The 26,400-nt window shown below is 39.9% G+C and overlaps 1 protein-coding gene across 1 annotated transcript; it reads right to left on the minus strand.

The window, feature by feature from the left end:
- Positions 1-465: 465 nt before the first annotated feature.
- Positions 466-13,233, minus strand: LOC113039672 (taste receptor type 1 member 1-like). The gene is made up of 6 exons (XM_026197669.1): positions 13,052-13,233; positions 12,618-12,915; positions 11,760-12,503; positions 11,327-11,539; positions 1,911-2,031; positions 466-1,400 (listed from the first exon to the last, which is right to left on the minus strand). The coding sequence occupies exons 1-6, from the start codon at positions 13,231-13,233 to the stop codon at positions 466-468; spliced, it is 2,493 nt and encodes an 830-aa protein (XP_026053454.1).
- Positions 13,234-26,400: the final 13,167 nt, after the last annotated feature.

Consider the following 26,400-nt stretch of genomic DNA (forward strand, 5'->3'; position numbering starts at 1 on the left):
AAACATATAACACTACTTTCCCATACACCCCAAAATACATAGCTAACAGTTTACAGACATATACTCTTTAAACTATCTTAAAGACAACAAATCATTATTTCGCAAAAGCATATAAATAAAAATTGCATAAAATCTGTAGGTTCACATCTGCTGATATTTAGGAAACCTTTCCCCAGAAAAATAAAAAGTCACTAAAATACACAAGGAAAAGGGACAACTCTTTGTGTGTGTTCATTGTCTGATGAGGAGCTTTTAGCGTCACCTGTGGTGAGAAAATAATTAAACATGTTTCTACTTTTGGAGCTGTGGTGTGCCAACTTTGATTTTCCTGTTTGAAGAGACACCAGTTTGCAATATCAAGCAGCACAAGGAGATGTTTAAACTGTGGTAACATAAAAGTGAAGTTGAAAAGTAAAGAGTTGAACTTCTGTATACAACACAACTAAACATATCTAATGTATGAGTCTAGGTCCTACTAATTGTTTGGGTATATGTCTGAATAGAAGTTTGAAAGTATGCAGGAGTGTTCTTTTGTGGTTGGAATATTATGACGTAAGATTTTGGTATGAAATAACTGAAGAGAATTCCATTTATACTGGATACCTGAGCCACTGCATTCAAAATGATAATGTATTTGCTTTTGACAGAGAGGTATGCTGTGAAATAAGCAATCCAGGTCAGATAGTACAAAATGAGACTGAAGGTTATTGATTTGGCCTCATTGTAATTTTTCGGTAGATCCCTTCCCATATAAGAAAACAGGAGACACAAGAAACCAATAAACCAACTTATAAACATGACTATGGTAAATGATATAGTGCTCCCCATCTCACAGATGAGCATAATTTGGTCTTTAAAAGTCCATGAGTCAGCAATGGCTTTGACAGGATTGACAGTCATCCATATCACACAAGATATTAAATGCATGAAAGAAACAAATGCAATGAAGAGCCACTGGCCATTGTGTTTTACCCAAAGACTGTACACCTTAGGGAACTGAGTAGCCATTTTAAAAACAGAAATAATTTGAAAGGAACGGACAGTCAAACAGGAAATACAGACAGTGAAGAAATATTCAAATATGACATTTCTCAGGAGGCAAAATACAAATGTGGGTTTTCCAAAGAAAAAGAACACACTTATGCTAGACAAAATCAAACTGGTCAGCATGAGGAAACACATGCTGCCACCAGCCGACTTCACCACTGGTGTGTCGTAATTGTAGGCAAAAAGACAGAATATGGCAATAAGGAGAATAATTAGGCATGCAGCAGAAACCATGACAATGATGGAGAGGATTTCTGTAAACTGAGGATAGACAATAGTCCGTGTCTGACATGTTGAGCTGCCCTCATCAGACCATTCACCCTCTGCACAAGGAAAACAGGTATAATGGTCCCCTAAAAAAAAGTAAAATAATAGGAATATTAATTAGTATTTTTAATAACTGTAACTTGATGTGGGAAATATTTTGAGTTTGAATATCACACTTCAAAATAACACCATTAACTTAAAATATTTCATTGTAGAATTAACTGAGGGAGCTTTAAGAGAGCCGCATCGAAAATAAAAAATCTGCCATCATTTAAACACCCTCATGTCATTGCAAGCCTGCATGACTTTCTTTCTTCTGAGGAACATAAAAGAACATATTTAGAAAAATGTTGGTATTTGGTAACCAAACAGTTTCCACTGACTATGGATAAAAATAAAATTGAAAATTCAATAGGCAATTATTTGGTTACTAACACTCTTCAAAATATCTTATTTTGTGTTCAGCAGAAAGAACAAGAAATTCATACAGCTTTGGAACCACATGAAAGTAAGTAAATGATGACAGATTTTCCATTTTGTGGTGGACTACCTCTTTAAATTCCAAGTTGCCATTGTCTGCTGCCTAAGGTACTTACGAGAAGAATCCACATAGGTGTTAGGCGGGCATTTTTTACAAGTAAAACAGCAGCTATGAAAACCTCCAGGTTGCCTTGAATATCCCGCCTTACATTCAACAGAGCAGTTCGAGAAAGGAACCTTTCAGGAATGGGAAAATGTGTTATTAAAGTTACCATTAATTTCAAGCAATTTTACACATTTCTCCAAACTAAGATCAGTAAATACAATACAACACAAATTATAAAATTGCCTTAAATGCACGAAAATTTCGTACTTTTCAAAACAGTTAAAGTAGCGGCAGGTCAATTTTCCCCCAAAACAAATTTGTTATACTAGCGGCAAGTCTCTTCTTTATCTGACCACAATTAAACATTAAAGTATGGAATGCTCTTAAACATTTTCTGTCCCTTTTGCAGTGGCATCATGTTCTGGCACTTTGCAACAGTAGCACAGTTGTAGGATATATCAACTGCCAAGGAGAAAAGTGCTCCTCTGAGCTTCATGCTTTAGCTTACAATTTTTTTAGTATGGAACAGATGACACATTTTGTTGTAATGGGTAACCCATGTCCCAGGCATTCTGAACAGGGATGCAGACCTGCCCTGCTCTATGAATTCAGTGGAGACCATGGAGAAGAAGGACAGTAGCTAAATCCGCAGGTGGTTGGGATTGCCACGCAGCTTGAGCAGCGTAGCACTCATAGAAAGAAAAATGCATTACAGCTCTCTTCAGTAACTCAATAAGCAGTTCAAAGTCTCTCACATCCACTGTTGGGGATGTTACTTTAAAAAAGTAATTAGTTATAGTTACTCACTACTTGTTCCAAAAAGTAACTGAGTTAGTAACTGAATTACTCTATAATAAAAGTAACTCGTTACCAGGGAAAGTAACTATTTGCGTTACTGTAAAAAAAAAAAAAAAAAAGTTGCTATGGTATCATATTATGGACAGGCAGGATGGAGAGCACAGGAGATTGCTGAGTCCCAGTTAAGATGCAGGGTTAACGTCAGCGTGTTTACTCATTGTTAAGTATTGCCAGTTTACATGCCTTATCAAGCGTTTTCCCACTGATTATGCTGACTGCCTGTTTGATTCTGCCTGTTTTCACGTTCTTGCTTCTTGGATTCCCCCATTGGATTTATTGCCTGATTGGACTGATGTTTTTGCTTTACCCATTCGCTCACCTACTCGTTTATCTGCTTTTTGGATTCCCCTTGTGCATGTTGAAAGATTGGACAGCCATTACGGTACTGTCTCTTTGCCTGGTTTAACGACTCTGTCTCTAAGATCTTTCCCTAGTAAACTTCTGCAAATGGATTCTAATACTGCCTCAGCCTCATCGTTACATCTTGTGATTGATGGACAAACATCAGTTCTGAACACACCTCATTGATTACATAAAAGGTAATGTGGGTGTGGGTGTCGCTGTTGGACCGTGTTTTCTCTGCTTCCTGTGTTGGTCTGCTGGCCTTGCTGTAGCTTATCGTAGCTCCGTGTAGCTGTTTTTTTTCTCTATCTTTATCTTACTATCACTCTCTGTTTGTTTTGTGATAAAATATAACTTAATTCACACCATATTTCTGATATTATCGATCAATCTTATCAGACTAATTTTGATCGTTCACTTTTATTTTATATCTGTGAGTGCAGTACACCTGAATTGCGTTCACACTCGTTAGCTTGTCACTAGTGTTTTCATTTGAACATATCACTGTTTTCTTTTTTCCTCTCCTCTCTCTCACTCCAGTTTTTCACAAGTTCATCAAACAACTGTGATAAGAATATTTCATCAAGCACGGTGAGTAATGGCTTCTCCTGCTATTGTTATTTGCACCTATTGCCACATGTACAGTTTATCTAATTCTGACGCAGATGAGGGATTCACTTGTGATAAATGCAGGGAAATAGTTTGGCTCACAGAGAAGATTTTAGAATTAGAGACACGTATCCAAACTATAACTATAACTATATGAGGACAGTAAGAATGTCAGGGCTCTAGATACGGCTTTGGGTGCGTCTAGCTCAGGGATTCCTGTACATTGTTCGGTTCCGGCAACAGAGCCCCTGCAGCAGGGCAACTGGGTGACAGTGAGGCAGCATAGTCATGGGTCAAAACACCGCTCTTCTGTTCTCATTAAAACTTTAAACAGGTTCTCCCACTCAGTGATGCACCCACTGAGAAACCTGATGAAAGTGCTCTAGTTATTGGTGATTCTATTGTACGGAATGTGAATATAGAGAAACCAGGCACCACACGGAGATCACTAAAAATAACATTAAAGAGGTGTTTGAACTTGCAAGCATGATGTCAGACACTGTAATATGCTCTGGTCCCTTCTCTGCTTACCATGGTGATGAGATGCATAGCAGATTGTCATCACTCAATGGCTGGATGTCCAAGTGGTGCCCACAGAATAACATAGGTTTCATAGACAATTGGATGAGCTTTTGGGGCAGAACCGACCTGTTGAAAAGAGATGGTCTTCATCCCTCCTGGGGTGGCGCCACTCTTCTCTCTAGAAATATGTCAAATAGTCTTAGAGTTTATACTTGACTAACTGGGGCCCATGTAAGGAAGCAGACAGACTGGCTAAACCGACCGTCTGCTAGCCGCCTCACGTCACAGAGGTCAGTTAATTCTCAGCACATAGAGACTCTTTCACCTAGATATCACACTATAGATATCACAATTTGCCTATTGGCCTCTGACCATCATGTCCTCCTAACAATCCCCATATCTGCTGATTGGCTTCATCACTCGTTCTCCTCTCTATCAGTAAGCTGGTGTGTGGTGGGCGTTCTGGCGCACTATGGCTGCCGTCCCATCATCCAGGTGGATGCTGCACACTGGTGGTGGATGAGGAGATACCCCCTGACTATGTAAGCGCTTTGAGTGCCTAGAAAAGCACTATATAAATGTAAGGAATTATTATTATTATTATAGAGACTGTGTCTGTTCCCCGAACTAGAAAATACAAAAAAAAAAACAAAAAAAAAAACAAACAAGTTTAGATTAACAATTTAATTGAGGTTCAAAAAATAGAAAACCGATGCAATACGGATAAACAAATGATAAAGCTTGGCTTATTGAATATCAGATCCCTTTATACGAAAACACTTTTTGTAAATAATATGATCACTGATCATAATCTAGATGTGCTCTGTTTGACAGAAACCTGTCTAAAACCTGATGATTACATTATTTTAAATGAGTCCACCCCCCAAGATTGTTGGGAAGTCATGGCCTAGAGAGTCAGACTGGCAATCAAAAGGTTGTGAGTTCGAGTCTTGGGCCAGCAGGAATTTGTAGGTGGGGGGAGTGCATGCACAGTTCTCTCTGCACCCTCAATACCATGACTTAGGTGCCCTTGAGCAAGGCACCGAATCCCCATCTCTTCCCCGCTCACTGCAGCATAAATGACTGCCCACTGCTCCGGGTGTGTGTTCACAGTGTGTGTGTGTGTGTGTGTGTGTTCACTGCTCTGTGTGTGTGCACTTCGGATGGGTTAAATGCAGAGCACAAATTCTGAGTATGGGTCACCATACTTGGCTGAATGTCATGTCACTTAGATTATAGTGATGGGAAGTTCGATTCTTTTCCGCGAACCGGTTCTTTCGGACGGTTCGATTGAATAAACCGGTTGAAAAAACCGGTTCATCGGTTCTTTCACGCTCTACGTAATGACGTCATTGGAGATGACGTAATTGCATCACGTCTATCAAACATTCAAATATATAAAGTCGGTAATCATAACTTTAGTCAGTTAAAACCTCATAATCATGAAAAGTTTACATTTGGGTTTTGCAACAACACCTAAATACAGTAACAGCAATAATGTACATATGAGGATTTAAGTCTTGAAGATATAAAGTAAATTAGGTGTCATCAGCGCAGAAACCATGATCCACTTACTAAACATAATCCATTGCGATGTATTTGTTATTAAATGAACTTACGTTTTGCCAGATTGCCCTTCATCCAAGCCCTCGAAATACCCGCGCTCTAAACATTAGTACAGAATCAGAATCAATCACCAAAAGAATCCCTTCGGTTCAGACATGCTGTGAGTCTGTTGGCTTCACGCTGAATCGCGCATGCGCAGTATCATCAGTTCATCGGTTCTCAATTCGGACGGTTACCGACAGAAACGATTCTCGGTTTAGTGTACTGAAGATCCGAAAACCGATGCAACCGGTTCTTGACTCGAGAACGAGAATCGCTCTAACCGGCACGTGCTGCAGTTCAGTTTCATCAGCTGCTCTACTCGTGTTCATGTTCTGTTTACTACAAACTCAATTTGTGAATGTGTCATCATTAACTATAAATACAGTAGGCCTACAGATATCTCATAAATCCCTTATTCCTATTAAACATAAGAGTCTAAAGTCTTAATTATTGTCCAACTTACCTGAAAACCCATTTGGCATATACTTTATACAAAATACAGATTGGAAACATTAATCTAAAAAAAATAATAATAAAAAAAATCAAAATAAAATATAGTTATTTTATTACACTTTCCGATGTTTAACAAAATACTTACAAAATTACACGCATGCGCAGTATCATCAGTTCATCGGTTCTCAATTCGGACGCGTCCGACAGAAACGATTCTCGGTTGAGTGTACTGGTGATCCGAAAACCGAAGCAACCGGTTCTTGACTCGAGAACGAGAATCAGCTCATCGGTTCTCAAATCGGACTCGTCCGACAGAAACGATTCTCGGTTGAGTGTACTGGTGATCCGAAAACCGAAGCAACCGGTTCTTGACTCGAGAACGAAAACTGCTCCAGCAGTGGGCATGTTTGTTCATTATCTGGCTCAGCTCGGTGTTCATCTTCAGTTCGGTCTTCACAGCATTTCATTCAGTGTACTGTTTGAGTAAATGGATTACCCCGGGATATTGGTTTATTCTGACTCACGTTAAAAAAGTTAACAGCTTAAGTAATTTGTGGATTTATGCTTATTGGAGACGTGAACCGTTTCAAACGATTCAGTTCGATTTGGTGAACTGGTTCAACCGGTTCACTAAGAAGAACCGGTTAAATTGAACGATTCGTTCACGAATCGGCCATCACTATTAGATTACTGTTATAAACATGAGCCACGTCTAAAAGGCAAAGGGAGAGGTGTTGCTTCAATTTATAACAACATTTTCAGGATTTCTCAGAGGACAGGCTTCAAGTATAACTCGTTTGAAGTAATGGTGCTTCATATAACATTATCCAGAGAAACAAATGTTAATGATAAATCCCCTGTTATGTTTGTACTGGCTACTGTGTGCAGGCCACCAGGGCACCATACAGACTTTATTAAAGAGTTTGGTGATTTTATATCTGAGTTAGTTCAGGCTGCAGATAAAGTTTTAATAGTTGGTGATATTAAAATCCATGTTGATAATGAAAAAGATGCATTGGGATCAGCATTTATAGACACTCTGAACTCTATTGGGGTTAGACAACACGTTTCAGGACCTCATTGTGGAAATCATACTCTAGATTTAATACTGTCACATGGAAATGATGTTGATAGTGTTGAAATTATGCAGCCAAGTGATGATATCTCAGATCATTATTTAGTTTTGTGCAAACTTCATATAGCCAAAATTGTAAATTCTACTTATTGTTACAAGTATGGAAGAACCATAACTTCTACCTCAAAAGACTGCTTTTTAAGTTATCTTATTGATGTATATGAATTCCTTAGCATATCCAAAACCTCAAAAAAACTTGTTGATGTAACAGAAACTATGGACTCTCTTTTTTAGCATTTTAAATACAGTTGCTCCTTTATGCTTAAGAGAGGTTAAGGAAACAAACATAACCCCAGGTATTTATTCAATACAATGGCTAAATTAACGAAAAATAAAGCCTCAACAAGTGTTGACATTTCCCAACTTCACAGCAGTAATGACTTTATGAACTACTTTAATTCTAAAATCGATACTATTAGAGATAAAATTGCAACCATTCAGCCGTCAGACAGTGCACTATAGACCTCCCTGAGGAACAGTTCCACTCATTCTCTACTATAGGAGAGGAAGAATTGTATAAACTTGTTAAATCATCTAAACAAACAACATGTATGTTAGACCCTATACCATCTAAGTTCCTAAAAGAGGTGCTTCCAGAAGTCATAGATCCTCTTCTGACTATTATTAATTTCTCATTGTCATTAGGACATGCCCCCAAAACCTTCAGACTGGCTGTTATTAAGCCTCTCCTAAAAAAAAACACAACTTGACCCCAAAGAACTAGTTAATTATAGACCAATCTCAAATCTCCCTTTTCTGTTCAAGATACTAGAAAAGGTGGTATCCTCACAATTACAGGTCTTTCTCAAAAAATTTGAATATTGTGAAAAAGTTCATTATTTTCCATAATGTAATGATAAAAAATAAACTCTCATATATTTTAGATTCATTGCACACCAACTGAAATATTTCAGGTCTTGTATTGTTTTAATACTGATGATTTTGGCATACAGCTCATGAAAACCCAAAATTCCTATCTAAAAAAAATTAGCATATCATGAAAAGGTTCTCTAAACGAGCTATTAACCTAATCATCTGAATCAACTCATTAACTCTTAACACCTGCAAAAGATTCCTGAGGCTTTTAAAAACTCCCAGCCTGGTTCATTACTCAAAACCGCAATCATGGGTAAGACTGCTGACCGGACCCTGAGGAAGATTGTGGAGAAGGACCGATTCCAGACCTTGGGGACCTGCGGAAGCAGTGGACTGAGTCTGGAGTAGAAACATCCAGAGCCACCATGCACAGGCGTGTGCAGGAAATGGGCTAGAGAGAAGCAGCACTGGACTGTTGCTCAGTGGTCCAAAGTACTTTTTTCGGATGAAAGCAAATTTTGCATGTCATTCGGAAATCAAGGTGCCAGAGTCTGGAGGAAGACTGGGGAGAAGGAAATGCCAAAATGCCTGAAGTCCAGTGTCAAGTACCCACAGTCAGTGATGGTCTGGGGTGCCATGTCAGCTGCTGGTGTTGGTCCCCTATGTTTTATCAAGGGCAGGGTCAATGCAGCTAGCTATCAGGAGATTTTGGAGCATTTAATGCTTCCATCTGCTGAAAATCTTTATGGAGATGAAGATTTCGTTTTTCAGTACGACCTGGCACCTGTTCACAGTGCCAAAACCACTGGTGAATGGTTTACTGACCATGGTATTACTGTGCTCAATTGGCCTGCCAACTCTCCTGACCTGAACCTCATAGAGAATCTGTGGGATATTGTGAAGAGAAAGTTGAGAGACGCAAGACCCAACACTCTGGATGAGCTTAAGGCCGCTATCGAAGCATCCTGGGCCTCCATAACACCTCAGCAGTGCCACAGGCTGATTGCCTCCATGCCACGCCACATTGAAGCAGTCATTTCTGCAAAAGGATTCCCGACCAAGTATTGAGTGCATAACTTTACATAATTATTTGAAGGTTTACTTTTTTTTGTATTAAAAACACTTTTCTTTTATTGGTCGGATGAAATATGCTAATTTTTTGAGATAGGAATTTTGGGTTTTCATGAGCTGTATGCCAAAATAATCAGTATTAAAACAATAAAAAAAACTGATATATTTCAGTTGGTGTGCAATGAATCTAAAATATATGAAAGTTTAATTTTTATCATTACATTATGGAAAATAATGAACTTTTTCACAATATGCTATTTTTTTGAGAAGGACCTGTTTATTCCTTCTTAGAGAAAAATGGTTTATGTGAGGACTTCCAGAATCCCATGCCACGCCACATTGAAGCAGTCATTTCTGCAAAAGGATTCCCGACCAAGTATTGAGTGCATAACTGAACATAATTATTTGAAGTTTTCCCCTCTTTTTTGTATTAAAAACACTTTTCTTTTATTGTTCGGATGAAATATGCTAATTTTTTGAGATAGGAATTTTGGGTTTTCATGAGCTGTATGCCAAAATAATCAGTATTAAAACAATAAAAAAAACATATATTTCAGTTGGTGTGCAATGAATCTAAAATATATGAAAGTTTAATTTTTATCATTACATTATGGAAAATAATGAACTTTTTCACAATATGCTATTTTTTTGAGAAGGACCTGTTTATTCCTTCTTAGAGAAAAATGGTTTATGTGAGGATTTCCAGTCAGGATTTAGACCATATCATAGTACTGAGACTGCTCTCCTTAGAGTTACAAATGATCTGCTCTTATCGTCTGATCGTGGTTGTATCTCTCTATTAGTGCTATTAGATCTTAGTGCTGCGTTAGACACAATTGACCACGACATTCTTTTGCATAGACTTGAACACATTGTTGGCATTAATGGAACCGGAACCGGTGGACAGTTGTCCCAGACCTATGTTAACTTCTTGTGCTGAAAACAAAATAAGATATTTTGAAGAATCTGTGTAACCAAACAGCTGCTGGTCCACCATTGACTTTGATAGTAGGAACTGTGAACCAGCAACTCTTTGGTTTTCCACCTTTTTCAAAATAGCATTTGTTTAAGAGAGGAAGGAAACTCATTCAGGTTTAAAACAAATTTTGAGTGAGTACTGTACATGAAGCTATAAAAAATAAAACACTATTTAATTTTTGGGGTGAATTATTCCTTTAATATTAATAAAACACGCAAAACCGAGAGAAAAATCACTCAATACTCTTAACTAAAAATAAATTAATACAGCTGCTTTAATAGGAATCAATGTATATAGTGTTTTATTTGTATATTTATTAATTCATTTTGCTCCTGCTAACCTGTTGTACCTGGAAAAAAAAAACTATAACTTTATTTTATTTGTGTAATATCTGTATCTGTAATTTGTATCTAAAAACATAATAATAATAAAAATATAAAATAATGACAAAATTTTTGATCTTTACCTATGCACTTTGGCCTAAATATCTGCCATACCTTTTCATATTTTGTTACCTTAAAAGGGCTTTATAATAGGGAAATTAATTTGACTGTGATGCTCAAACAGCTTGCTAAACAGAAAAGCCAACATGACAAGGAATTGCAATAAAATCATGATATTTCTTAAATAAATAAATAAATATAATTTTAGATTTTTATCATATCGCCCACCCCTAGCCGAGGGGATACAAACCCATACAGACTCCAAACCCCCACCCCTGGTCCGCAATTGTGCCGCCTTTTGCCCCTGCCCCTCGGGAGGTCTGGGCACACCACTGCTGTTAGTAGAATGTCTAAAATGGACTATAGAAATAAGGTATCACTACATAAAACCATTATCCATGTCAAGGTGGGTGTTGAGGTGAAATTGCAACATCATGATTGTCCTGATTTAAAATCTTCGGGTATTAGATTTGAATTTTGAAACTTGCAGTACATTTTGATTCCAGAGTAACCTCATTGGCAAAATTTATAAACTGATTGAGAAAACTGTCATCTATAAAGCTAAATATTTAGATAACAAAAATACTTACAGAACCATTGTCATGCCAGGTAAGGAGAGTGTTATCAATAGTAAAAGTAATTTCTGGATGTTTCTCATATATGCCCACCATCTGAAACTGTGGAGGATTCACTTCAGTGCGCCAAAGCACAACTGCAAAACTGATAGCTGGATCAAAATGATCATCATATTTCACCTGACGGCCATTGAGTATAAAATCCAACTTCTTTATTTCTCCCAGAAGCTGTTGTGAGGTGTGTAAAGAAATAAAAAAGACAAATAATGTATATAACTATATGGTCAATATTATATGATATTAATGTTATGATACATTAAATAAAATTTATATTACTTTTGTTTTATTCATTTATTAAATTATTGAATGTAATAATTAAATAATATAAGCAATAATATAATGTATAATACTGATTCAACTTGTCATGGATTCATATTAGTTCACTTACCATGTGTGGCTTAGCCATTGTATTTTTCTGGCATTCATTGATGTCACACTGCAGTACTTTATGTAATGCATGAGCTATTGTATATATGGCAGAATAGATGGCAAAGGAAAGTGAGGGATTCTCATTTATAATCTCCTCTGCAGTCAGCAATGAGCAGTAATGACAAACTTGATTACATGTCTTACTCTTGACATCACCCTCAGCATCATTATGGCCAACATCAGTTGTTCCTCTGGCTTTATAGACAAATTCATTAAATCCGGGCAATGACAACAGTCTCTCTGTAATGCCAATGATTGTGCCAATTTTCTCAATTCCTGGCTCTCTTGGAAGCTGTTGATTCATAGACCATGCATTACTTGCAATCCATACTTTGTCTTGGATGTTGTTTGCTATAGCTGCTTTGATAAATTTGCTTGCATATTGTGGCAAAGCAAAAACTACAATGACATTGATGTTGAGGATATCAATCTTTTTAAGCGTTAGACTGTAGTTTGCATTTAGACTTAGACGCTCTTGATAGGCCAAACAAATACCAGTATTGCTTATATACTCATTAAACAGCTTTAGTCCATCTGAACTGTAATCGTCTTGGCTACCAAGAAAGGCAACCCAGTTCCATCCAAACCACCGTATGATGTGAATAATCATCTCTATCAGGTCTTTGTTGCTAGGAATTGTTCTTACAAAAGAAGGATACTGGAGTTTATTGCTTAATGGATAGGTAGAAGCTCCATAATTAACCTTTGAAAGAGAGAGAGAGAGAAAAACACACTCATATATATGTATATAGTGATGTGATAGGAAGCAAGTGTTTAAGAATTTTATTGTGTACTGTATAAAAAGAAGATCATTTACCATTGGTATAAGGTCCATTGTGAACAGAGGTGCAATAGTCATAGTTCTTGTGCTTCCATATGGTCCTGTTAAAGCAATCACTTTAGGCTTATAGTTGTTGAGTTTTTCTTTAGGTTTAATTGAGCCATTATTTGAGATGAAACGTAAGGCTGAATTGAAATTCTTTATATTAGAACAATAGTCAAAAATGTCATAGCCCAGAGAAACATTGGGCAGAAGAGTGGTGGAGTTATTAATTTCCTCAACAGCAAACCTCATTACTTGCAACATGTGATAGCCAAATTTTGAAGAAATGTGCCTTGAAAACAGAAGTGAGGACGTTAATAGCATGCAATTTAAAATTCAGTTAAGCAATGAGGACTTTGAAGAAATTCTACTTTGATTTAAAATATTGTGCATCAATAACCCAAGACTGGTAAAAGATAATTGCTTACCTGAAACATTCGGTGGTCTCTGCGGAAAACAGGGTTGTTTCTTGTTCAATTTCATGTAAAGGGAAAAGGCCACCCAATACATAATCTCCCTCCAAGCTGAAGTCTGATGCTGACCAAGACATTTTGAAAAAGAAACAATTGGTAAAGCCCACGAGCAAAATGTAAATGCAACTGAAAAGCATGATTTAAGAAGTTGTGAAACAGACTATGTGCACAATGGCTAATCATTTGAGAACTGTCAGGCTCATATTCGAGACTTAATTTTCTTAATGGACATTACAATTTGCTTAAACCACTATATTCACTGATTCAAAAGTCAATTTCCATATCTAACTCATGAAGCACATCAATCATTTTAACATGCATTACACCACAAATGTGTCCATATATATAAATTGTTCAAATGTTTGTATTTATAAATCAACTCTTGTGAAAAATAACTCTAACCTTCTGAAATATTAGCAGGGTTTTTACAGTTATATTTTTACAGTTTAGAGATGGTTAAACAAACTGTGATGTCTCTTACTGTTGTGTATATATGTATAGTATATGAGATTTTATTCATTTATTCATCATATTTAATTGTTGAGGTGAATGTTTTCATCATTGTTTCAGTATTTAAAATTGTTAATGCTCTCCCTGAATAATGAAATCTAACAGAAAATTCATAGATTCTAAATGAAATAAGGGAAAAACAGCAACATTCTGTTGTGATAAACTTTACATTTATAAATTTGCATAACCCAGTTCCTGCATTAATTTAAATGTTTTACATATCTCACATTAATCTAGATTCGTCCACCCACTAGTGGCACATTAAAACAACTGAGCCATCCTGACATACTTTTATTTTATTGTGCAGTTATTACACAACTATGTATCTATATTGTGGTGGAAGGAGCAAATGACAGATAGGCCTCGGCGAGGCTTTTATTAACAGAAAATAAACCAAAACAGGGAAATAAAAGGGAGTCCCTCTACACACCCTTCCTGGACCCACAAGGACACCAGCTTGCATGCACGGGGAACAGACAGGTCTCTCGAGGAGAGGCGTGTTGGGCTTTTAAACAGCGGTGGTGATGAGGCTCCATTTGCATCAGGTGTGCCCCATCACATGCCGCCAGCACTGGCTCATCCAGCGCCCCTCCATTTTCACACACCCACTCCTCTCGTGAGCCTGGTGAAGGGCGGCAATGAAAGGACGAGTTGCCGATGATAATTAGGGGGGAGGCAGCCATCACAATATCCTAAATTAACATGGGGATAAAATCAGCTATATACACAACTGGGATTGATACAATTAAAAAAATAAATCTTCAAAAGACATGTCCTTGAAAGATATTCAATTGCCTGTAAGTCAGTGGTGTAATATCAGCCTGTAATGCCATTTCATCATGATGCAAATTTCTTACGAACAAATTTCAGCAGCATTGTAGCAAATTTTGCGCCATGAGTGTGGTTCCTGCAGGGCACCCCTGCATGCTTCAGACAGGCACAGTGAGTGAGTCACTTGCCTGGGCCACGGGCACGCTGAGGCTGCCCTTGCTGAGACAGACTGCTCTCACTGCAAGAGCATGAGTCTCGCACTGCTTCGCTAACGGATTGCCTTCTTTCATGAAGGCAGCCCCGCCCTTCCACTCTCATGTCCCGTCTTGCTTTCAGGAACCTTGAAGGACGTAAGAGTGGGGGCAGAGTGATTGGTTTCGAGTGATTTCACTCTGCTGGCACAGCCACATAGGTCTCACATCCCAAAAGAGAAATACACTCAAGTTCTGCTATTTTTGATGCACTTATTACATTTTAATTGTGCTATAATAAGTACATATTAAATGTGTTATGTGGTAAGTGTTCTTTAAGATATTCTTAGGATAAATTTTAAGCAAACTGCATTATAAGTTTACATAATGTAGAATGTGTACATTCTGTGTATAGTGTATAATGTGTATTGCTAACTGTATGTACATATTGCGTATAATGTTAAGTGCTAACTGTAAGTACGTTTAATAGTACACTGTGTGTACCAGTGATGTGCGGGTTGATCCAAAATGAGTGGGTCATTTGAAATAAAGATGCCAATTAAACCTTTGTAATTTATAAAGTACTAGACACAATTTTGAAATACATAGGCCTACACTTTATTGGCTGAATAACTGGCGCAAATAGAGTGAACACCTGTCCCACTTTACGTTGTACTGTACAGTTTACCCTTTGTCCCGCCTCACACAAATTGAGCATCTGTGCCGCTTTTTCATTCGACCCTGCCTAATAAATACACGGATACATCCATAGGCATACTGTTAACTTATGTCCAAAAGTTCAGAGGAGAGCTATAAAAGCGTTAGTCGATAGGCTGAGTCGTACGTCAATCAAACTGTTCACTGGTGTACGAATGCCTCCTCAACATTGTCAACAATCTCAAATTGGAGAGCGCACACGTTGTTCAGTCAGGTTAAGCAGCCGTGGCTACGAAAAAGAGAAGATGCACTTTTAATAGCGAATGGACCGCAACATACTCTTGGTTAAGACCTGTAGATGATGAAGCAGAGATAACTTTTTGCATTTTATGCAAAAGCAGTTTTTCTGTGGGACATGGTGGAGAATACGACGTGAAGCGACATAGTGCATGCGAGTACCGCAGAAAAAAAAGCACATCATCAAGAAACATGCAAATCAGTGTAATCGTTTTTCAATAAACCAAATGACCCACAGGCTGACAAAGTTTGGGCAGCAGAAGTGATGAACATTTACTGTGCCGTACATCATACACATTCATATTGCTCTACCAACTGCAGTAACAAGTGAACCCCAGTCATTTTTCCAGATTTTTGAAATAATTAAGGAAAAAGCTGTAGAAACTTGTGATATTTTGGGTCAGGTAAGTCTGTTTAAGTGTCGGTTTAAAAAGAAATATAGGCAGTATATTACAGAAAGCTTGAAAAAGTCTACTTTAAAAAAAAAATATTCAAACCAAAATAAATAGGCTACTTTCTCATTATGTAATCCATATGAAATGTGCATTTCTCTCTGGTGTTCATGGCAAGTCTGCATCGTCAACTTCATCTTTGCAGCGACACAGAAAACACCAGTTTATTACTAAACAATTAAATGTCTCCTTGCTATTTTAGACACATTCATAATCATTACTTTAACCAGTTCTTTGTGGCAAGCTTTATGTGAGCGGTCATAACGCTTATGATCTTGTAGGCTATAGCCTATATAAGTAATACAATTAATATAAAGGGACAACACATTTACTACTTTAAAAAAATGTGGGTCCGAGTTGCGGGCGGGTTAGTTGAAAACATCGGTCGATTGCGGGTTGTTTATATATTGACCCCCGCATCACTGGTGTGTACTGACTATATATATGTGCATATTGCACATTTCTGTAGAAGTTTGTATGGTTATATGTAAATTGTTTCTGCAACCTCTGGAGCACGCTCCCAAGAGTTTCGCTCACCAAGGGACATGTGCTGTGGTGATGTGACAATAAAAGTGACTTGACTTGACTCGATTTAGCTAAAATGGAACAACTTCAAGTACATTTAGTACAGTTTTACAGTTTAATTCAGTGGTTTTCAACCTGTGGGCCAATTACTATTAAAATAAATAGTAATATTGTTAATATATGAAAACATGTCTAAGTCAGAACATAATAACATAATTTCATATATTTAATTATATAAATAACAAAAAATAAATGTTAAACTGTAACTATGCTTCCACTATTCGAGCTTGCTGATTGGTTTAAGAATAAACCACCAATTTATATTTTTGCTGCATATGCTACAGAACAACAAATTCAAACATGCATAAATGGCTGTCAACAAGGTCAACATAAATGGCTGTCAACATGTTCCCTCCTGACTGCTTGCTCCGCTGACTGTCTACCCGCTGCTGAGCTCTGTCAGGATCTGGTTTTCCCCTTTTGCTAAGCGGTGCCAAGCGGTGCCAGTTATTTTCTGTTCATTGCCAGTTCATTCTAGGGCTGTGCGATTAATCATCATAAAATCACGATTTATGCGTGCACGATTTCTAAATTGCTTTATAGCATGATTTTCCATGGCCCTGACCTCCCGCAGTATGCTATCCGATCCAGTCAGAATGCAGCGCCTAGCATGAAAACAGAACAGACTGGGCATATGCCTACGTAACTCCAGGTTCACACTCTGTCTGTGATGCACCTTTTTTCCGAGCCCATGTTAACGGATCAGAGCATTCACACTGCACGCAGTAAATGCCTAAAAATAAAAAACATATATAAAAATATTATATAGAGCATGAGCATAGAGAGAGTTGTGAGTGCACAGGACTCTGAGTGAGAAAAGACACGTTTTAAGTGTGCACAGTCTCTCCGGGCAGAGCAGCGTGTATCTGAGCAAGCACATCTGGTTTTGTGACAGAGCAAAGGAAATCTGTGTTCAAACAGAGAGATTCGCGCTCGTGCATTATTTCAATGTACTTTCGCATTACATTAATGCGCTCTCGCTGCTGCTTCTGCACCGCATACACATACTATATAAACTGCAAACGGAGTAGGGCTATGTGTGAACCTGTATAATGTATAACACATCTATTTCAACACCTGAGGCACTGCTAAAATTAATTAGCTCTATGAGCAATGCATGTCAAAAAAGAAAAAAAAAGTCTCTGGACACGAGATTTATTTATTTAAATATTTTTTGCCATAAGTCTAGAAATTTTGTTACAACTTTACTTTAGAGATTATCTTGACTTAAGTCTGTTCTAGAGACATTACAACTTTTTGATAAAGCTCTAATCGGTTTGCTTTTGGAAATATGTTTCAAATTCATACTGAATGCATTTATGACTGTAAAGCATATCTGTGTGCGTCAAAACTGATCAAAGAAATCGCGATAGGTTTTTTTTTTTTGTCCATATCGCACAGCCCTAGTTCATTCAATAAATACAGTTAACAATTTAGCTTCTGAGTACTAAGTTATTAACCCAACAATAGCGGTGTAATAACATTTTTTTGCATTGGGCCATATGTGTTTGGTTGTTAATTAGGTAAACCGGAACCGGAAACACTTCACATAACACCCTATGTACTTGCTACATCATTAGAAGAATGGCATCTACGCTAATATTTGTCTGTTTCTCTCTTGTTCCGAGGTCACCGTGGCCACCAGATTCAGACTGTATCCAGATCAGAGGGTCACTGCAGTCACCCGGATCCAGTACAGATCCAGACCAGATGGTGGATCAGCACCTAGAAAGGACCTCTACTGCCCAGAAAGACAGCGGAGACCAGGACAACTAGAGCCCCAGATACAGATCCCCTGTAAAGACCTTGTCTCAGAGGAGCACCAGGACAAGACCACAGGAAACAGATGATTCTTCTTCACAATCTGACTTTGCTGCAGCCTGGAATTGAACTACTGGTTTCGTCTGGTCAGAGGAGAACTGGCCCCCCAACTGAGCCTGGTTTCTCCCAAGGTTTTTTTCTCCATTCTGTCACCGATGGAGTTTTGGTTCCTTGCCGCTGTCGCCTCTGGCTTGCTTAGTTGGGGTCCCTTCATCTACAGTGATATCGTTGACTTGATTGCAAATAAATGCACAGACACTATTTAACTGAACAGAGATGACATCACTGAATTCAATGATGAACTGCCTTTAACTATCATTTTGCATTATTGACACACTGTTTTCCAAATGAATGTTGTTCAGTGCTTTGACGCAATGTATTTTGTTTAAAGCACTATATAAATAAAGGTGATTGATTGTGTGGGCCGCGAGTTGAAAAAGGTTTGGAACCACTTGTTTAATTTATCATTTTTATACTTTTTGAACTACATTTGAACTACAGTATATATTTTAAGCTTCCCTTTAATCACGTTGTCCTAAAATAGGTTTACATGCATGCAAGGTAAAAAAAACACAAAAAAAAAACACTTTTGTTTGCTAAAAATATGCATTTAATATCACCTAATTTTCCAATGATTCACACACAATTAGTTGTGTGATTGGAGTTCAGACGACTACAGCTTTTTGGGCTCAAAGGGAATCATTTTAGATTTTAAAGGGAATTTGAACAGAATCACTGTTTCATGGCTGATCACTGAGACGCCCTGCGATTCACTGAACAAGCCGTTTAACATCAAACCTTCGCTGGATATTAATATCCAAAATATAGTGAAAACACTATCAATTAGAACAGTAACAAGATCGGCAGTTTAAGACATTAACTTGTAAGCACAAAACACAAGATACTTCTCTTTTCAATATGAATAAGGTTTTATTAGATAAATCTAAGACATATAAACTAATCTAACACATGAACGCACGCACTCACACATCCACACAAGTTGCAGGAAAATCGAAAGTTAGGGAAAGATGAGTTTAAGAGAATGGAAATGTGGAATCCCAAGTTTACAGCAATATGTTAAATTGCATAGACATCAACAGCCATCAATCACTTAATTAACCCTCGCATTGAGTTCCTCAGTGAGGTTAAAATTATATTAGATACACCAGTAAAGGTCACAGTCTGAAGGTACATTGCCTGTGTAAAGTTGTTGTTGAAAGGGGTTTCACAATGTCGCTGATTGGCTGGAAGTTCAGTAACCACTGAAGTGACGTCTTGGGAAGCCCGTGGTAGGGCATTGGCTGAGGACGCAGAGTTGTGTGGCTGGTTGAAGTTGAACGGGCACTCGAGGTCAGACGTCAGAGACTCGATGTGACAAAACTTAACTCAGAACAAGAAACTCTCAAACGGAAAAGAAAAGAAGTTAAGTTTGACGAGACTAGGTGGTGTTTCTTCTCATCGTGGTTAAGTAGCAGCAGGCGTGCAGGCCGAAGCACGCTGGAACCATGCTCAAAGAACAGTGATGACTAACAGCATGGCTAAAAGCTAATTAAATGCAGGCATGACTAATAGCAGAAGCTAAACGCATAGCTAAAACTAAAGGCAAGATTTTATGGTGTCCTAAGTATTTAAACTGGCCTGTTGGCCACACCTCAAATGTTGTCTTGACCAATCAGATATTGTCTTGGCTCAGGGGTATCATAAATCATATGTTATCTTATCAAGCATGTGGTCTGAATTTTCCCGCTCTTGCAGGGTCTAATTTTGGACATGATTCCTATAACAAGAATATGATACATTTGACAAATAACTGATGGTCATGACTGTTTCAAGCTAACAGATTCGAATATGTACACACTAAATATGGATATGTATCTTTAAGCTATCCAATAGTTATTAAAAGACATACACAATAAGTGATTATAACTTGATAGTCAAATGTGTGGGTTACACATAAATGAATATGGAGTGAAGCAATGGACTGATATTCATTTATAAGTCCTTTTGAGTTCATTTTGGTCCATATATATGTAGAAAATACAGTTTCTGTGTCATTATCTGACAAAGATTTCTGTGGAGACCAGAGGTTAAAAAAATCCCCCCTTAGGAATTTCAGTCTGGTTCTGCTAGGTGGGGTAAGTCAAAGGATCTTGTGTAGTATCCTCATGGGTTTACACGTGATGTCCGGTGTTGCCTATCAATTACGAACAACAAATTTGACAATCTCTTCTCCGAATTGAAATTGTCAATAATTGTTCTAGTGGTGTTAATGTTGAAAGCTGTTCTGTGAAAGCGTTGGTTGGTTGGTTATCTTGCTTGGGACTTGTGGCACAGAATGTTTTGTGACTTCCTGTTGCCTTACTGAGGAATTTGGCTCATGTTTCAAACACAGCCCTGATCGACTCTTTAATTTGTCTGATTCGAGTCAGATCAGCTTTATATCCCCCTTTCAATCGGCGAGGTGTTTAGCTGAAGACATCGTCGATCGCTGGAGAAACAAAGGCAGAAGAAGCAGACAAATACAGCAAACAACAAGACAACACCTCCATGACAGTTACTGTACTGGTGCAGGCATCAGGTTATTTAGGTACACGTGGTTAAGTTCAATTAGTCAATGTAGTTTAGCACATTGAGGATAGTTTATATCGTTTCGGAAATTGTTGTGTTTTATTTTGATTCGTCAATCAAATTTGTGGTTAACTTTGTTTGGTTCTTCTAGGTTGTCTTAATTTACACGTTTACCCTTAATTTTTTTTCTTAGTAACATCATTTTATATTAAATGAATTGACCTATCATGCATGGAGCTCTCTGGCTTCCATACAGTTTAGAGTGGCTGGCGGATATTAGGTGTTGCGAGGCAATCCTAATATCAGACCTTCGACCCTTGCAGGGTGTTTAGGTGTTTCATCTACTCAGGAAAGAGGGGAAAGAGAAGGATAGGTAAAATAAGAACAAAACTAAACAAGGCTGCTGTGGGTTTCCCTAGCATGGGTTACAACTACTATTGAGCTAGGATGTCAGGTGCAGCTAGTGTGTCATGAACCTTAACTTAGTGTCAGGTGTTCTACCTATTGTGAGGATGGCTGCACGTTTCTTCATGGTGGGTATTTGTAACTTTGTTACGCTAAAAGTTGGATATTCTACCTGTTGGAAGAATTTGTTTGTTGAATGTGTTATCAGTAGATGTGGTTACATCTGGGTGTAGGTAATGTTGTGTGTGTTGATGATGTAGTGCATGTGTGGTCAGATCTGTTCATGTCTGTGCTGTGATGGTCTAATGGGGGTCAGTCCAGCAAGGCAGAAAGTTCTTTAGCAGAAAGTCGGAGGCAGTTTGGCATGGCTGGGTGCAGCTGGGTTCCAAAGCTTTGTCTCCTATGTTGCAGTCTTCTTGTGATGCCTTCTGGCTGTAGCAGACTTTATGACCTTCTGTGCTCTGGTGGTTGCTGTTGCACAGACAGGGAATGTGGTTCTTGGAGTTGGAGTTCATTTGACAGTTTGTTAGTGACTGTGTTAGGTTACTGAGGTGATGTCCTTTAGTACCTCAGATTTTTCATCAACAGTTGGCCGTGAAAGACTTGTTCGTTCTGGGTCGTTGTTGAACAGGTGCTTGTCATCTCTGATGTGATGTACAAGGTGATCACCGGCCTTCCGTTCTGTCGCTGGTCACAGCGAGCATGACTCATCTTTGTGGTCATATGCATGTAAATGGTCTTGAAGGAACTCTCTCAGTTGTTTCATGACTCGTTCCATGTCTTCTGATGGTAAGCTGTCATGTCCTTGTGCATACTCAGCACTGTGCATGTCTGAGTGGTGCTGAGGTGGGTTTTGTTGTCGCTTACCCACCCGTGTTGCTCTTGGATGAGTCAGATGATTACCTTTGGATATCTGGTTAGGTTTCCAGATGTCATCCTTTTGGTTTCTTGAGAAGCGTGGCTGGTCCAATGGATTTTTCCAGCGGTTGGGCTGAAAGTGGTTGTAGACATGTGTGTCACATTCTCTGTGTGTCATGATTCTGCCCTCGTGTCCTTGATTTTTCCTAGTCTTGAGGCAGGATCATGGCAGACCCGTGTTTTGTGTTCAAGCACATGGCCTTGTCTTTGGACCATGTGCTTGTGTTGTCTCGTTCCCTTGCCCCGCCCCCCTTGTTATCCTAGTCTTGTTGTGATTGCCTTATCTGTGCCACCTGTTGTGTCCTGATTAGTTCCCCTATTTAGATCCCCTAGTGTGCTCTGTCTTATGTCGGTTCATTGTTCAACTTATGTGTTCCTACCTGTCAGCCTCCTGAGATATCTTGTCCTTGAAACCCCTCAAAGAAGTCTTTTGTCTAGCAGTGAGTGTTTATTTGTAGTTCGTGTTCTCCTGTTTAGAGTCCTTGTTTACCTTGTCTACTCAGTTTTTGTTAAATTATTTAGTGTCTACCCTAGCCCTTGTTTTCCCCCTCGTGGGTTTTGTTTTTCCCCTTTTTGTATATAATAAATCCTCTGTGTAACCCGATTCCTGTCTGCACTTGAGTTCCTCCCTTGCCAACCCTGACAGAATGAACCGACCCAAAAGGAACTCAGCAGGCAGGAAGTCCTCCGAGCTCCAACACCTGTTGGAGTTTCGTCGTCAATGTTGGATGTCATCCCCCACCGACAGGAAGGGGGTCACCCTCCCATACTCGCCCGAGGGGGAATGGATCCTCCAAAATTATGCCCGGCTGTGGGAGAGCGTCTCCCAGGAGGAGCCACAGAGGTCCCCTCCACCTACCCAGCTGCCAACGATCCCAGAGGGTCGTGTCCTGGCCGTGGCAACCCTGGGGGATCAGGCAAGTCCCTCCCAAAATCCTGAGGCACCTCCCACTACCTTCAGTCTCCCCAACAAGCGAGGGAGACGGTCTTCATGGGAGTCAGCTTCAGAGTCTTCGGCGTCCGAGTCTGCCCTGCCCGAGACCAAACTCCCCCAACCCGCCTCTGACCCAGCTGTGGCCTCTGCACCGCGCCCAAGGAGGAAGAGGAAGAAGAAGGGGCCTGCCGGTCCTGTGACCCTGTCTCCTCCTGAGCCAGCAGCGGTGAGCGCTGGTGTGCCCGTGCCAGCAGCGGTGAGCGCTGGCGTGCCCGTGCCAGCAGCGGTGAGCGCTGGCGTGCCCGAGCCAGCAGCGGAGAGCGCTGGCGTGCCCGAGCCAGCAGCGGTGAGCGTGCCCGAGCCAGCAGCGGAGAGCGCTGGCGTGCCCGAGCCAGCAGCGGTGAGCGTGCCCGAGCCAGCAGCGGTGAGCGCTGGCGTGCCCGAGTCGGCAAAGAAGAGAGCTGTATTCAAGTCTGAGGTCGTGAGAGCGGAGGAGAGAGCCACGGCCGACTCTGCAGCAGAAACTCTAGTACAGTCTGTCTCATCTCGTAAGGAGATGCCAGTTATCATAGCTGCTAAAGCTTTGTCTGATTATTTGTCCCGTCTTGTTCAAATATTAGAAGTCCCCGTCAGTCCTGTCTTGTCCCCTGACCCTGTCCCCAGAAATCCCGAGTGTCCAGCCGTTGTCCCCCCGTGTCCTGTTGTCCCCCCGTGTCCAGTAGATGTGGTCCCCCCGTGTCCAGTAGATGTGGTCCCCCCGTGTCCAGTAGATGTGGTCTCCCCGTGTCCTGTTGTTGCCCCGCGTCCCGTAAGTGTTGCCCCGCGTCCTGTATCTGCTCCTGTCATGTCCTCTGTCAGTTGTCCCGAGTCCCCCCCCCCACCCCTCACCACCCAGACCTGCCCGGACCCCTCGTCGTCAGCCTCCGTCCCGTCCTCCTAAGACTCCTGCCCCACCCACCCACCCTGGTCTGTCCCCCATGAACTTTGTGGTCCTGCCTCCTCCCCTTCCTTGTTTGTTTTTTTTGATTTGTCACCCCAACCCTGACATTGTGTATTTATGTTTGCCTTTGTTGTTATTTGTCATGTCTTGTTGGTTTGTGTCTGTGTCCCAGTCTGTCATGTCAGTCATGTCCCGTGTTTGATGTTCCCTTGAGGAGCGTCTGGAAGCCGCTCCTTAAGGGAGGGGTTCTGTCATGATTCTGCCCTCGTGTCCTTGATTTTTCCTAGTCTTGATGCAGGATCATGGCAGACCCGTGTTTTGTGTTCAAGCACATGGCCTTGTCTTTGGACCATGTGCTTGTGTTGTCTCGTTCCCTTGCCCCGCCCCCCTTGTTATCCTAGTCTTGTTGTGATTGCCTTATCTGTGCCACCTGTTGTGTCCTGATTAGTTCCCCTATTTAGATCCCCTAGTGTGCTCTGTCTTTTGTCGGTTCATTGTTCAACTTATGTGTTCCTACCTGTCAGCCTCCTGAGATATAGATGTCCAGTGCAAGGTTTGAGTCTTTTTTAACAGAGTTCAAGAGTGTGGAGGTTCTGTTACCTTTCTTTGAGGCCATCTTCTGCTTGTTATAGGCCTTCTGTGTTAGGTCACGCAACTGTTGGATGGTCATGTAGTTCGTACAGGCCATGAAACCTAGATGGCTCATAATTGCAAGTACTGTTAAACATGTTACATGAAATATCGGCTCATTTCAACACTGTACAAATAACAAGACCGCTTTTAGTTGGTTTTGCGATGTGGCATTTAAACTCTCAGTTCGTATAGAGTTAAATTTATCTTAATTCAAATAGCAGCTTCGTGCTGTAGTTAAGGAAACACAGTGATAACGATCTTAGCGATCTGAATCTCTGTGCCAGTTTTTCTGGACACAAACACAACAGGATTTATTCACTGTTGGTACACAGTTAAAATATACTTGATCAAGCTTTTAAAGCACTCCCATTCAACTTACTCTCGGACACACGCAGTGTTATGCGAGATTGCATTAACTCTGTGAACGGACACAGACAGGCAAACATTATTCTCTAATGTTTAACTTAGGGGAGTCAAATATCAAATTTGATTTGGCAGTGGAACACGCACTGGCATTTAAACTATGAATACTGAGGCTTTGATACATAGATTTAGGAACACGCTCAAAACTATTCTTTATTCACCGATTTATTACCATTATAACTACATTTTCCCATTTATTTGCGCTAAGCATCATCGAGCGCAGCGTCAGTTCAGTCAGGCCACGGAGGCAAGGCTGTGAACAGCTGATGAGGTCAGCTGTCAAATCGCTCCAATCACCACCTCTCTCCTATTAGACACGGGACCTATATATACGTGGCACTACGGCTTGGTAAGTATGCTCAACGGCTACCAACCCTCCCTCCCTCCCCATTATAAGCATGAGCACATTACTGCGCACCTTCTGGCTGTCGTCTTGTTTGTTTCAGATCACTAAGGCTTCCAAAAATCGTAGCTGGTATGGACCTCACTTGAGCTGTAATCGGGCCTTAAAAGTTAGGCCCGACAGGACCCGAGCCCGACAGGTTTCGGCCCGAGCCCGACAAGTACATTTTGATTGACAGCTTTTTTTAAAGCCCGAACCCGTTTACAGCCCGACATTATCCAAATGTGCGCATGCACACAGCTCTTTTGCCTTTTGTCAACAATGAGTAATTTTATTCATGTTTTAACATAATTTACTCATAACTAACGTAGACTAGACCACTTGGAAGTTGGAATAAAGAAATAAAATAAGTCCTCTGTGACATCGTAACATCTCAGCATTCTAGACATAGACTCATTTAAAGGAACACTCCACCGTTTTTTGAAATAGGGCTTATTCACATTATTTCCTACATTTAGATAGGTGGGCAAATGCATTTTTGTGTCAGTGCATGCATTGTTTTAGTTTGACTGGGTCGGCGTTAGCTTAGCTTAGCACAATGAATGGAATCCTTTGTTGCCAGCTAGCATGGCCTGAGTAAAAGTGATCAAAAAATAAAAAAAACCCACCTAATTACTTCTTGTGGACTGCGTATTCACAACGAGTACAAATAGCGATCCAGATTAACACTAGGCGATTTCCTAGGCAGATATTGGCTTGGGACTATATTATGGGGAAGCACAGGCGAAGCACTGCTGCTTAGGCGCAGAGATATCACGCAACACATGAAATCCCACGACTTCCGTCAACATACCGG

Source organism: Carassius auratus, chromosome 22 (genome assembly GCF_003368295.1).
Source record: "Carassius auratus strain Wakin chromosome 22, ASM336829v1, whole genome shotgun sequence".
Lineage (NCBI taxonomy): Eukaryota > Metazoa > Chordata > Actinopteri > Cypriniformes > Cyprinidae > Carassius > Carassius auratus.